General features: G+C 35.4%; 1 protein-coding gene across 2 annotated transcripts; it reads right to left on the bottom strand.

The window, feature by feature from the left end:
* Nucleotides 1-4076: 4076 nt before the first annotated feature.
* itfg2 (integrin alpha FG-GAP repeat containing 2) lies at nucleotides 4077-12121 on the bottom strand. 2 transcript variants are annotated; one of them, XM_059511202.1, is made up of 12 exons: nucleotides 11906-12120; nucleotides 11671-11766; nucleotides 11546-11587; nucleotides 10354-10528; nucleotides 10130-10269; nucleotides 9905-10053; nucleotides 9707-9801; nucleotides 8801-8854; nucleotides 8391-8482; nucleotides 8096-8213; nucleotides 5780-5953; nucleotides 4077-4210 (listed from the first exon to the last, which is right to left on the bottom strand). In XM_059511202.1, the coding sequence occupies exons 1-12, from the start codon at nucleotides 11999-12001 to the stop codon at nucleotides 4131-4133; spliced, it is 1311 nt and encodes a 436-aa protein (XP_059367185.1). In that variant the 5' UTR covers nucleotides 12002-12120; the 3' UTR covers nucleotides 4077-4130. The 2 variants fall into 2 exon arrangements, with proteins under 2 accessions (XP_059367185.1, XP_059367184.1); XM_059511201.1 differs by lacking the exon at nucleotides 4077-4210 and adding an exon at nucleotides 4226-5691 and having other exon boundaries at nucleotides 5732-5953; nucleotides 11906-12121.

The following is a 12121-nucleotide window of genomic DNA, read 5'->3' as shown; positions in this document are numbered from 1 at the left end:
ATTGTTTAAGCTAAAATGCTAATTTAAACAATAGTGTGGGAGTACAGCTAAGTTTCTATTAGGGCTTGGGCGTTGTGAGAAAGAAAAAAGATGTTAAAATCACGAAAAGGTTGTGGGATTTATGGGGATACGCTAAACAGGGATGCCAGGGATCGGTATGTGGACAAAATCTGCCCTATTAACGGTTTGGGTACATATGAAATTCCCAACAAAGAGTGGAGTACTGGCGAAGACTTGCTGCCGCACTTTTGCATTACAGATATCTTCGGCTACCTTGTTTGTTTTGTGAGCGCCTACACTTCAGAATAGTTCCGAAGCTACAAGTCATTGAAGTCTCATGTACAGTTGACAAATGGATGGGTTCAGGAGCTGCAAATCATAGAACCGGAACAGCGGCAAAAAAGTATACAGTAATCCAGTAAGCTGCGCTCTAACGTTACCTATCTGCTAGTTTAGTAACCGTTAGTGCTAACAACCATTCACACATGGACTTTTAACAATGTGTTTCAAAAGTGTAGTTAGTAGCTGTCAACCCTCCCGTTTTTTCCAGGGTTCTCACGTATTTGAACTCTTTTCCCGCTGTCTTCACGTTTTAGTATTTTCCTGTCAAATATCCCGTTAGCCCTTCAATCGGACCTGTCAAGTCTCTTTGTTGTTGTCCTGTTGTTGTCCTACTCATTGCCCTTCCAGCGAAACAGATGTTTTCAAAGCATCGTTTTGCTTACTTGAAAGCAACATTAGTGTGATGTTGGGCTTTTTAAGATAGCGAGGTTGTTGTGAGAGCACGATTTCACGCCAATCTCTAACTAAAGTCACGTTAGACCTAGCTTCACAAATCGCTTAACGTTAGTTAATGCAGCAGTTTTATAGTACGAATTTTTGCTGTCAGAAGAGGGATAGCAACAAAAAGATGAATGTTGAAATTTCCCGTATTTTGGATGAGTAACCCGAGAAATTTCCCTTATTTTCAATGTTGACTTAAGCTATATAAATTAATATTCAGATGTTATGGTCTCCGTGGTCGCGCCTCCAAGCAGGAAAGCGGTGAAAAGTTAATCCATTCTCATTTTATTTTCCCCATGGCGATTATGTGTTGCGCTATTACACCCCACAATACAGCAACGGTTTACCATGGTTGAAATAGATTTTTAAGTAATCAAATTAAGACACACGGATGAGAGGGAGTACATCTAAACACTGCACAGTAGTCCGCGTAGCAGTGAAGGAGGCCATCAACGGGGGGCCACGCCAAGTAATGACGTCACGACGCCCAAGTCCTATTCAATATCTGCAAAGTGCACTATAGGCTAAGCTAACAGGCTAATGTGACCAATTATATAAGGTATGGGCTAAGCTAAAATGTTAATTTGAATGTTTGTGAGGGGTCAAGCTAAGCTAAAACATTTGTGAAGAGTATAAGCTAAGCTAACAGGTTAATTTAAACATTTGCATATGCTATAGGCTTAGCTTAACTAATATGCGGTTAGCCAGGAAAACCAAAGCTAACTTTAAATAAATAAAAAACAAAGAATGAGACATCAATCAGACATTAAATACAGTGCCCAATAAAGCCAATGGCTTAATTCAATGACACCATTTTTCCCAGCACTTATCCATAAATATAGGGTTCAACAGATGATCGCTGGTTTGAATGGTGCATTCTGGGAATTTATTGGGAATGATTTACTGCACTGGAATGATTTTGACAATGGAACAGTCCTAGAAAAGGTCAACACCCTGGGAAGTGCATTTGGGGTTGAGACACACCCATAGATGTTATAAAGGATTCTCAGTGTAAATGACAGGAATTCTTTGCTTTTCTTTGCGCAAATACACAATCACTAACACCTGGAACCTCTAATAAACCCAGACACACACACACACCTGAAGCACAAACTCAACCAACTTTCATATTTTGGCTGAGGAGACTCCCATGGGTGGTCTGTCAGGGTCAGCTATCAGCTGGCTTTTTGCCCAATGTTTTCTTACAGCTGGACAATGAGTTCAGTTCACACAGAATTAATCAAACACACCTTCCATTTAGAATTCATGATCACAGTTTCCATATTAAAAAACTACCAATAACACACAGCCAAAGCCACCACAGACTTCACGTCACACAGTGCCACTAAATTCAGTGTGATCCTGAGGAGTAGGTTTCTCTGACGGCTATTGTGCCCATATATGGTAAAAAAGGAAGTAGCTTTGACGAGACCGATGTGTGCTGACCATTCGAGTCTTTTTCCTACTCTGCACTTTTTTAAGGTTTGATTTTTAGGTGGCTGAGGAATCAAACTAAATTCCAGTCCTTGAACTGTTCGATTTCTTAGAATAGATGAACAGTAGTAGACACCATTAGATGATGCAAACATTAATTTCTTCCTTACTAAAAAAAGCTTTATATAGAAAGAAATATTGTTTGAAATCATAAACATCATGTTTTATTTTACATGGAGTGGGTTATCACACAGGAAATTTTGACTGATTTTGAAATCACAACACCAAATGTTGTTATTGTTAATTAAAATTAAACTGTTAAACTTGAAAGACTAAAAATAACTGGAAAAAAATAGCTGAAAAAAGTCATTTAAACCTAACTAGTAATATTAAACATGAACAAAAATGACAAAAACATCAATTTACTTAAGCTTAAAAGAAAATGTAAGAAAATTCTACAAAATATTAATAAGTATATTAATAATAAATAATGATAATAATATACAATACTAAAAAATACTAATATAACATTGCACAAGAGTTTTTTTTCCTTTGTTTAGTTTTTGCTTACTAATTTTGTATATTAATATTATTATTATTAAAAATTATCAATTATTATAATTATAAGACAACTTATAATTTAGTTAGTTTTGAGAGATTGCTGTGGGTCCATTGATAATTTTTTTTTCTTTTTTATAAATGTTGAGGGAAAAATCCTAAATGGTAAAAGCCAAATAAACAGTAAGTTTATACCTTCCAATCTTCAATAATAATAATCAGTTTAATTCTCAGTGTGTGAACTCTTGAAAGGCTAAAGCCGTGTTTCTATGTTCAGTGAAGTACATAAGCTGTGTCTGGAGAACTCATAAATCCCCAGTGTTGTGTGGTGAACTGCAGACACATATGGGACTGACAATGTTTCAGTACAGCTGAATTTGAAGATATGGACATATGCTTTAACCTGTCCTCTCTCCTCAGCAGCAAGAAACTTCATAACGCATGATGACACCTGAGCCCATCATTGCTCCTGCCCTGAAGTAAACACACAGCCACAAAAAGCTGAAATCAATGGGTCTTCCTCTACTCCCTGAAGCACAGTATCTTCATAATGCATGAAGCTCCTCAGGCTCAGAGCAGGTGGTGGGACACTCCCCCTGGGCTTCTCCTACATTACAGACCCAAGGTTTCCAGGCTTTCCCTGGAAAGCAGGTCTACTGCTCGATTCCTGGCTATTACTCAACCCCTGCAGTTATACATCACTCAGTAACAATCAATACTTCTAAAACTGAAACTGTATGAATCTTTTCTATTACACCATACCTTTTGAACTCTGTAAACACTTCTGTGTTGAGAAGTATTTCTATAAAAGACTTCACCAGATTTTCAGAAACAGTCTGGTCAAACTCAAGACATTCCAACTTTATTAATTATTTACAAAATGACAAGAAATTGAACAGGGTGGAACCTAAAAATAAAGAGCTAAAGTTAGACATTGGGCAGTGAGGGATTGAAAACTGGTTTACGTCAGGATGTCAGCTTCAAGTTCCTTGTGCTATTTTTTGAGCATCATTTTTAAAAATGCTTTCTGTTATCTCATTAAATGTATAGAATGTTTTAAAATTCAGTAAACCAAATCAACACAAAAAAAAACAACAAAGATTCAATCTATTGCTAATACAGATGTTGTTTTACCATCATGATGCCACTTCCTTTTCACAAAGAAATTATTAATAAGGCATATTGTTATGCTAAAGATATAATTTTTTTTTTAAAATAATACCGGTAATAATGAGAGGAAACAGTGACAGAAGAATGAACTGAAAAGCATTAGTAGCAAATGACAGACATAGACACAGAGGAAATATCCTGATGTACTTTTATTAATTCTATTTACAGAAATGAAGAGTTGTGATTCATTCTGTGTCGTCTTTCGCTATGTTCCCGTAGAGCACGTCTCCAATGAGTTTCCGAACCGCTACTGTATCACTGATATCTGTAAGGTGCAGAGACACACACACCCAGAGATTTTATGCTCATTTGGTGATGATTCTCAGATGCAAAACACTGAAAATGGTGTTGATACAAACCAAAGCATATTTCAAGCCTGTATGTGTGTGTTTATGTGGGTGTGTTATGAATAGAAATGTGCCAAAAGCACTGCGTGTATTAATTATAAATAAAAAAATGGGCACGAACTGAGCCCTTTTTGTTGTCAGAATCCATTTTAGACTCATCGAAGATATTTTGGAAATGCCACGAGGAACATTCATCAGAGGTACTAAAAGCCTTAATTCTAATTCATGCCTCCTAATACTTTCTCAAAATATCCCTTTGAATACATTTGCATAAAATAGTTATTTTACAGATTCAGTAAAATTCAACTAAAACAAACTCCAATTTACTGCTACTTAATATTTGATAAACCCCTAATTTTTAAATGTTCCCTCTGGGAATCAATAAGTCAGTAATTAACCTAGAAATAAAAAGCTGCCTTGAACAGAAAAACACATCTGTTAAACATTCTAAAATTGACTGGAAGTATAAATAATATAACATAATAGAATAGAAAAAAGGATAAAAGACTAAATCTAACATATTACTAGGGTTGCAAAAAAGTGGAACATTTCCAGTAAATTTTGGGAATATTCCAGGATTTTTTGAGAATTTTTGGAAAGTTTCCATCCCACTGCAACTCTACATATTACACATTTTATTGGTAAACACATTGATCTTATGTGCCTAGTTTGGAATGTATCTCCACCTATAGTTTATCCTACAATCATCACGAATCGTCTCCCATCTACACCTCTCCATCTTTCGTGACTCCTCTCACCTGCAGGCGTTCAGAGCGGCTGTGTCCCGTGGCACGGTAAGCTAATAGCGCTTTGAAAATCACGTTGTGGGAGCACATCAGACTCAGAAGATGAATAATTAACAGTGGCCCCAGGAAGTCAAGCTGGCTTTTCATTAACAACTGTGCATGTGGCAGGAGTCTAACTGAGCAGAATAACCTGACCCCCTTCGGCCCAGTCAAACTCTTTCAAATACAAAGTCAAATTGTGCCGCGTCTCAAGAAATTGAAATGATGTGGCACAAGAACAAGAGTTCAAGAGCCTCTTAAGCCTCTGCCGTGGAATCCGCACTTAAACACTTTCAGAAGAACGACATCGGTGCAGGGTTATTTTTTTTTACACTTTTTGTATGCCAGTTTGCACAGTAAAATTCTAGACTAGAGTTCAAAGCAAAATTAGTATCGATTGATAATATAATCTCTCTTAACCATTATCGGTCATAGTCTCAATACTAAAATGCATGCGTTCCATAACTATGTAAAGGCATGCACTTTGTAGATGTTTTTTTACTACTCACAATTCAGATTTTCTACAATTATAAATGTATTCAGAAACTTGATTTCGCTTATACAACCTATTTTCCCCAGCTCCTCCAGACGGTGATTGTGAGAAATGTTGAGCACTACACACAATCACACACAAACACACACACACACACACACACACAGACACAGACACACAGACAGACAGACAGACAGACGTCCACTCACCCACTCCCAGACTGTGAAGCAGGTCTGAATACTCGGGTCTCTCTTCCAGCACACTCAGCAGGTTGGTGGGCTCCATCCTCTCCAGCTCCACCCTCCAGTACACATAGATCTTATGGTTAAAGCTCACGTAGACCAGGCAGGGGCTGTTCCTCCCATCTTTACATGCATACTGGCCTAATGGAGAAATTTAATGCATGATTAAGACAACATATTACATTAAAGACTAGAATAAATAAAGTAAATAAATAAATGGGAGTCATAAAAATGGAAAGTTCTACAGGCGATCTAAAGAGAATTCACAAATTAAAGAACACAGACACAGCCAGGTGATTTCCATAATGACCGATGCAATCTACCAAGACCAAATGAGCAACTATCCCAATCATGTTGAGCATAAAATCAGTTAATACAAGCCTTTTTGGGTGTTAAATAATGGAACAAATACTAGTAAATTTACAACTACAAACCCCCATAAATATTGTGTTTGAAAAGAAAACTCCTACAAATGCATATGAAATATAATGTCTGTCACAAAAATAACAATGTCTTTGCTCTGATGCTAGCTGTTAGTAAATACGGCCCTATACTACTAAATGTCAAAAATATAAAATTGTAGTGTTTAAATAACTTACATTAAATAATATATATATATATATATATATATATATATATATATATATATATATATATATATATATATATATATAATATTTTATTGCAAATAATAATAATTAAATTATCATTTACATACATTTATTATAATAAATTTATATTAACGCTAAATAACTGGTATCATCAAACAGTAAGTAAAATAATAATGATTAAGACGATAATAGCAAATAACTATGCATTTCAATATAACTGATTTTAAAATAGAGATATCTCCAGTCTTGGATTGTAATTGGTCAATACAGCATTTCAGCAATGCTAAAATACACAATATAGTAACAGTTATTAAAATATTTGTTTAGACAGATAGATAAATTCAATTTTTTCTAAATAAAATACATATTTAACAAAAATGTATCCTTTTTCTTTACTGCCTACATATAAATGCAAGAAAATAAATGTAAAGGTTATGTTGCTTACCAGAAAGAGGTTTTATAGTTTAAAAACCACCAAGATACATGGTCATGTGGTAGACACTGATTTTTGAATTAACACCTGTTGCTTAATGTTTAAATTGGACAAAAACCATAGTATCAAATATGTAAATTTATGCAAAAGCTCTGTTTACTATACCTGCTAATATAAGCTGATAAGCTTGAATGAATGCCTAAACCTCTGCATTTTTGTTTACACTTTTAAATGGAAATGACCAATCAGGGATTCACTGGGGTTGTATGGACAAGGCCACAGAACGTTTCACATGCCGTCTGATCGGTTTAGCATTAGAATGTGTTTTTCTCCGGAGAGACCTTGTGTGAAAGCACAGCACCTCTCCTCATCATTCCCATCATACAGCAGACTCCCAGAGACTGGGGCTGAATTTTAATGAGCGCACACTGCCTCCACATTTGCTTTCTGCATTTTCACAAGACGACAATGAAGACACAGGTGTATGAGCTGATAAAACACCATCCGTACTGTGTGAGGCTTTGTTGTGCATGAGTCAGTGCCTTTCAGTGTCAATGTGAATACAAGGCATGATGCTTTTGTGCACATCAATCCTCTTAATGCAACAAGTTCAATACATCAGCGATGTGCAATACAATAAGAAAAAGAGAGAGTGGAAAAAAGTTAGATAAAAAGAACAGGAAGGTGCAAGCAGAAGTGAAAGAAAGAGGTACAGAAATAAAATAAAAAAGTTATATTTTCCAGCCTGCAGATTCTTTATTAATATATATTTATATAAAGAGAAACAGTCTTTCTGTCCTTAGTTTTAAGCATTACTCGCATTATGCAGTTTTTATAGAAATATATTAAGTACATTTAAGTGCATTTCACATTCATATAAGTACATTCACATGAATACACTTATTTTAGAAACGATTAATGCAATTTTTATTATTAAGTTTAAACTTAATATTTTTGAAAGTAGTAACTTATATTTATTTAACTGTAAATACAGTAAGACAGTAGTATTTTAAAATATGATTAAAATGTAAAATAAATGTTTTTGCTATTTGAATTTATTTTAAAATATAATTTATTCTTGTCATTTTCAGCAGCCATTTGTCTTGAGTGTCACATGATCATTTAGAAATCATTCTGTGCTGATTTGGTGCTCAATTATTATCTTTTCTCAGTTTAAAGACGAGTATGATCACGGATATGGGAAGATTCAACCTGATAAAGAGCATAGGAGAAGCTCACCAGCACAGAATGCGTTCACATTCTCGTCAAACTGGAAGCGGACCACCATACGGGCATGATCGATGATGTAAGTTTGGCCGTCCCAAGCACAGGCCACCACTTCCTCTCTCCCATCACCCTGTATAAATGCACAAAAACTTTAAAACATTTTAGGTAGAGCAACTTTTTAAAACATGGAAAGGCTCTAGCATCGTTTCTTTGCTGATGAAACTCAGTTTGATATTTTGTATAGAACGCAAAAATATAAAAATATATTTTAAGTGTTTTTAACATTTGGTGCCATCATCACACTTACAGTGACATCCAGCTTCTGGAGGGCAAAAAGCTGGTGATCCACCTGCACAGACCACAAGAGCTTCTCAGAGCTGTCCATGAGCTTCAGCGTTCCTGAAACACCACCGTTCAACCAAAAACAACCACAACAGCTAATGAAAAACAACAACAGCTAACCAATCAATAACATCAATCCACTGCCGCCTAAACAAAAATAACATTTGGTGTTGTGTTGAATGTGTACTTTGTAACTGAGTGGCCATGGAGAAAGACTTGAGGAAAAAGCCTACACTTTTAGAGTAAAAAGACAATCTTTATTCATACACACCTGAGCCCAGAGTGACCAAAAACACAGCGTGTGCTTTGGTCTGTCACAGTGGGCTCATGTTCACCCCACACCGAATAACCCTTGACATGAGCTGGTGGACTCACCGTCAAGAGTGCAAAGAGCAAACAAGCCACCTTTAGATGAATCATCCTTAGAACCTACAGAAAATGAAAACAAGATCCTTCATTAGGTTTGCTGAAACTGTGACAATTATACGTGATTAGTGATGGACCTATGTTAAAATAAATAATGTCTAAAATACTTTTTTAAATCTTAATTTAAATAGATTATAGACACAATTTCATACTTCATTTTGAAAAAAATATACAATTTGATGTGTATTTTTTTAGTAAGTTATATAATTCTACAAATAGTGATGCTATATACAATTATTTAAAATATTTAACACAAATTAGAAATATATTAAATACACAATGTTTTCTATAAAATAATTTTATTTTTATCAAAATAAATATTTTATATAAAATATAAATGAGTATAAAACAAACTAAAAAAAAAATCTATAAAAAACGTATTATTTTCATGTAACCATTAGTTAAGCAATACATGTGGCCATTAATTAAAATTATTTAATATTTTGCAATTTTTATAAGTAAATTGAAAATAACATGAAAAGCTAAAATAAATAGTTTTTAATGCTACAAGTGAATTTAAGCATAACAACATTATAATGTACAGAATGAAAATGGATATTCATTTTGAGATTTGCTAATTAAATGTTAAATGTTAGATGACAGCAAAGTTTAATCTAAAAAAGAGGGAAATTAGCATGCACAATCAAACATCAAACAATGACTAATAAAACGAAACTTAAACAATCTCTGATTTCAATAGCCATCATGGTACCAATATGTGTCCAATGAATCCCTATTCGTGACAGTCCTTTAATGTTTATTTTTCTACTAGCTTCTGAATCTTATTATTTTATCTGAATATTTTATTCTAAAGTTTTTGCAATCTAAATGTATGACAGCATGCTTTCTCAGTACCTCTGCGGATGCTGCCTATCAAATGAGTGGACACGTTCTTGTTATGGATGCGTCCAGTGGTAAGATGAAGGACGACGTCTCTGGAAGGACCCTCCCTGTTTACAAATACACAAGTGGAATTATTCCAAAAGTCAGGTCTGCTCTGAATTATATTATATAGCACTACTAGAACATTAACCCTCATTGTGGTTTTCTCACCTGCTGGGAGTTGCTGTGTTTTCATCCCCAGGTCCTGCAGCGCCCTCTTGTGTCCAAGAGCACATCAGAATCGCATAGCCACAGCCGGGCTGAGACACCATTAGTTCAGGGAGACCTTCTGGACTCGGGTTAACCGAGAGACTGTCAACCTGGTCAAAGCGGATAAAAAGGCTGTAATCGTTTGACGTGGTATTCACATTATGTTTGATGCATCTAAAACAGTACCTGACCCTCCAGAAGCCATTTCTTCAGTAAGACCAGCTGACCAGAGCTCAAATCTGTAGAATCAGAGGGTTCCTCCCACCTGAACGCCCGCACCACCCGGTCCGTGTAGCCAACGACAAGCTCACAGCGCCCGTCTCCGTCTTATAAGTGCACAAACACTTCAATATTTGCATGAATTGAAAAGGTTTAGAAATTTTTGAGTATGTCATACGCAAACTCCCCACCGATATCACTGATGAGCATCACTTTGGTATTAGCGGGGATGTGCTGGGTGTAACTGGGCTTCTGCTCGTCCCCGATCGAACCGTCCTGCTGACTAGAGGAGTCTGCCTTGGCTGCAGCAGCGCTGATATCAAACAGGTGAAACCAGCCCTCCGCACCCACCGCCACAACAAAGTTCTGCCATGCACAAATGTGAAAGTGTGACTTTTTTTCTATTTAAAACAAAAGAACACTAGCAAAAATGTACAATGGCATTTTCTAAATGTAGAAACATTATAAATGGTGAATCTAGACCATCAAGCCAAAAATGGAAATAAATAAATAAATGAGACAAATACCGATATTAATTAATTAACAAACTGATCATTAATTATAAGTTATAACTATCGATTAAATAAAATAAGTAATGTATTATTAAAAAGTTTATGCATTAATACAATACATACATTTAATATTATTATATTAATATTTTATTATTTAATCAATAATACAATAAATTAATAATTTGTTTAATATATATATATATGCATGCATGTATGTATGTATAATTTGTGAATTATATACAATCAATCATACCACAGATTTAAGGTTTTAATGATGTTGATGATGATGATTATTACTGTATATTTATTAGGTGCATAGATTCAGTAGTGAAACACCAAAGGAATTCTGGGCTCGTATTTTTACAAAACAACTCAAGGCTAAAAGTAGCTCATACCTCACTGATTTAGGAGAAAATCTTAAAAATAATGGGCGTGTCAGTCCTAAATTAAGGACTCCTAAACTTTTGCTCTAAGAGTATTTCACAAAGTACTTTAGTACTAAAACTGGCTCCTAAATCTGTGAAGGGACAATTTTCCTATATCCTTGTTTTCATTAACCAGTGGACAAGAAGTAACAGCTGTTCTTGCGTCCAGTTTGGTTTTCGTTTGCATGTCTTACTATAAGCCATGATTATTCTACTCTGTTAATTAAAAGGCTGTTTAGATGCATATTCACTAATTGTCTATAAGAAGCATACATATAAGAGGCTGAGCAAAAAGCAAAGGTTTCAGTCGATCCTGGACAATCTCCCAGTATTAATACAGTATTCATTGACCAATAACATCTAAACCATCATTATACCATGGTACCACCACTGGTATTTATTTATTTATATTTGGTAAAGGTAAAAAGAGAGAAAGAGAATCTTACCCTTCCTTTATTGCAAACATCTCCCACTCCTACACACGTTAACTAGGAATAAAACAGCATTTTTATTTTTTAAATCAAATCATTCATTATTAATACAGTACCAATTGTAAGGTCGTGCTCCTCACCATGCCCACACATGTTCGCGTCATCCAGGGCTTACTGTCATCGTTTTTATAAATGTACAGCTTCCCACTACTGTCTCCTACCACCAGCTCATTCAACTGCAGAAAACAACACCATTAACCTCAAAAATGTAAGCTACTGTAACAGATATCAATAGTTAGTTGACAGACACCTGGTAATTATGATGATAAACTGAGTCATCTATCACACACGCGCACACACACAATTGGGACTCACGGAGTCGTTATCTGCATCTCCGAGACAGATGGCGTGAGGAAAGATTGTTCCGGTGAAGTCTAAACTCACGCGCTGCACATAACTGACCGAGCGCATGGCCTTTCAGCGCTGCACACCAACGATTAGAATATATTAAACAAGCACTTCTATAAGACGAATCATATTTCAGCTGCACTTCCCCTCCAGTACAAACAAATGCACGTGACCGTGCTTCGT

Source organism: Carassius carassius, chromosome 26, assembly GCF_963082965.1.
Source record: "Carassius carassius chromosome 26, fCarCar2.1, whole genome shotgun sequence".
Lineage (NCBI taxonomy): Eukaryota > Metazoa > Chordata > Actinopteri > Cypriniformes > Cyprinidae > Carassius > Carassius carassius.
Note: the sequence above shows the minus strand (reverse complement) of the source record. Positions and strands in the feature narration are given on the sequence as shown.

Bases quoted from the DNA above. Each gene is read 5' to 3' on its own strand.
- itfg2 (XM_059511201.1), bottom strand. From the start codon at position 12,001: ATGCGCTCGGTCAGTTATGTGCAGCGCGTGAGTTTAGACTTCACCGGA. The intron at 9,802-9,904 runs GTGAGAAAACCA...ATTTGTAAACAG, and splicing joins AACACAGCAACTCCCAGCAG to GGAGGGTCCTTCCAGAGACG. The intron at 8,214-8,390 runs GTAAGTGTGATG...GCATTTATACAG, and splicing joins TCCAGAAGCTGGATGTCACT to GGTGATGGGAGAGAGGAAGT.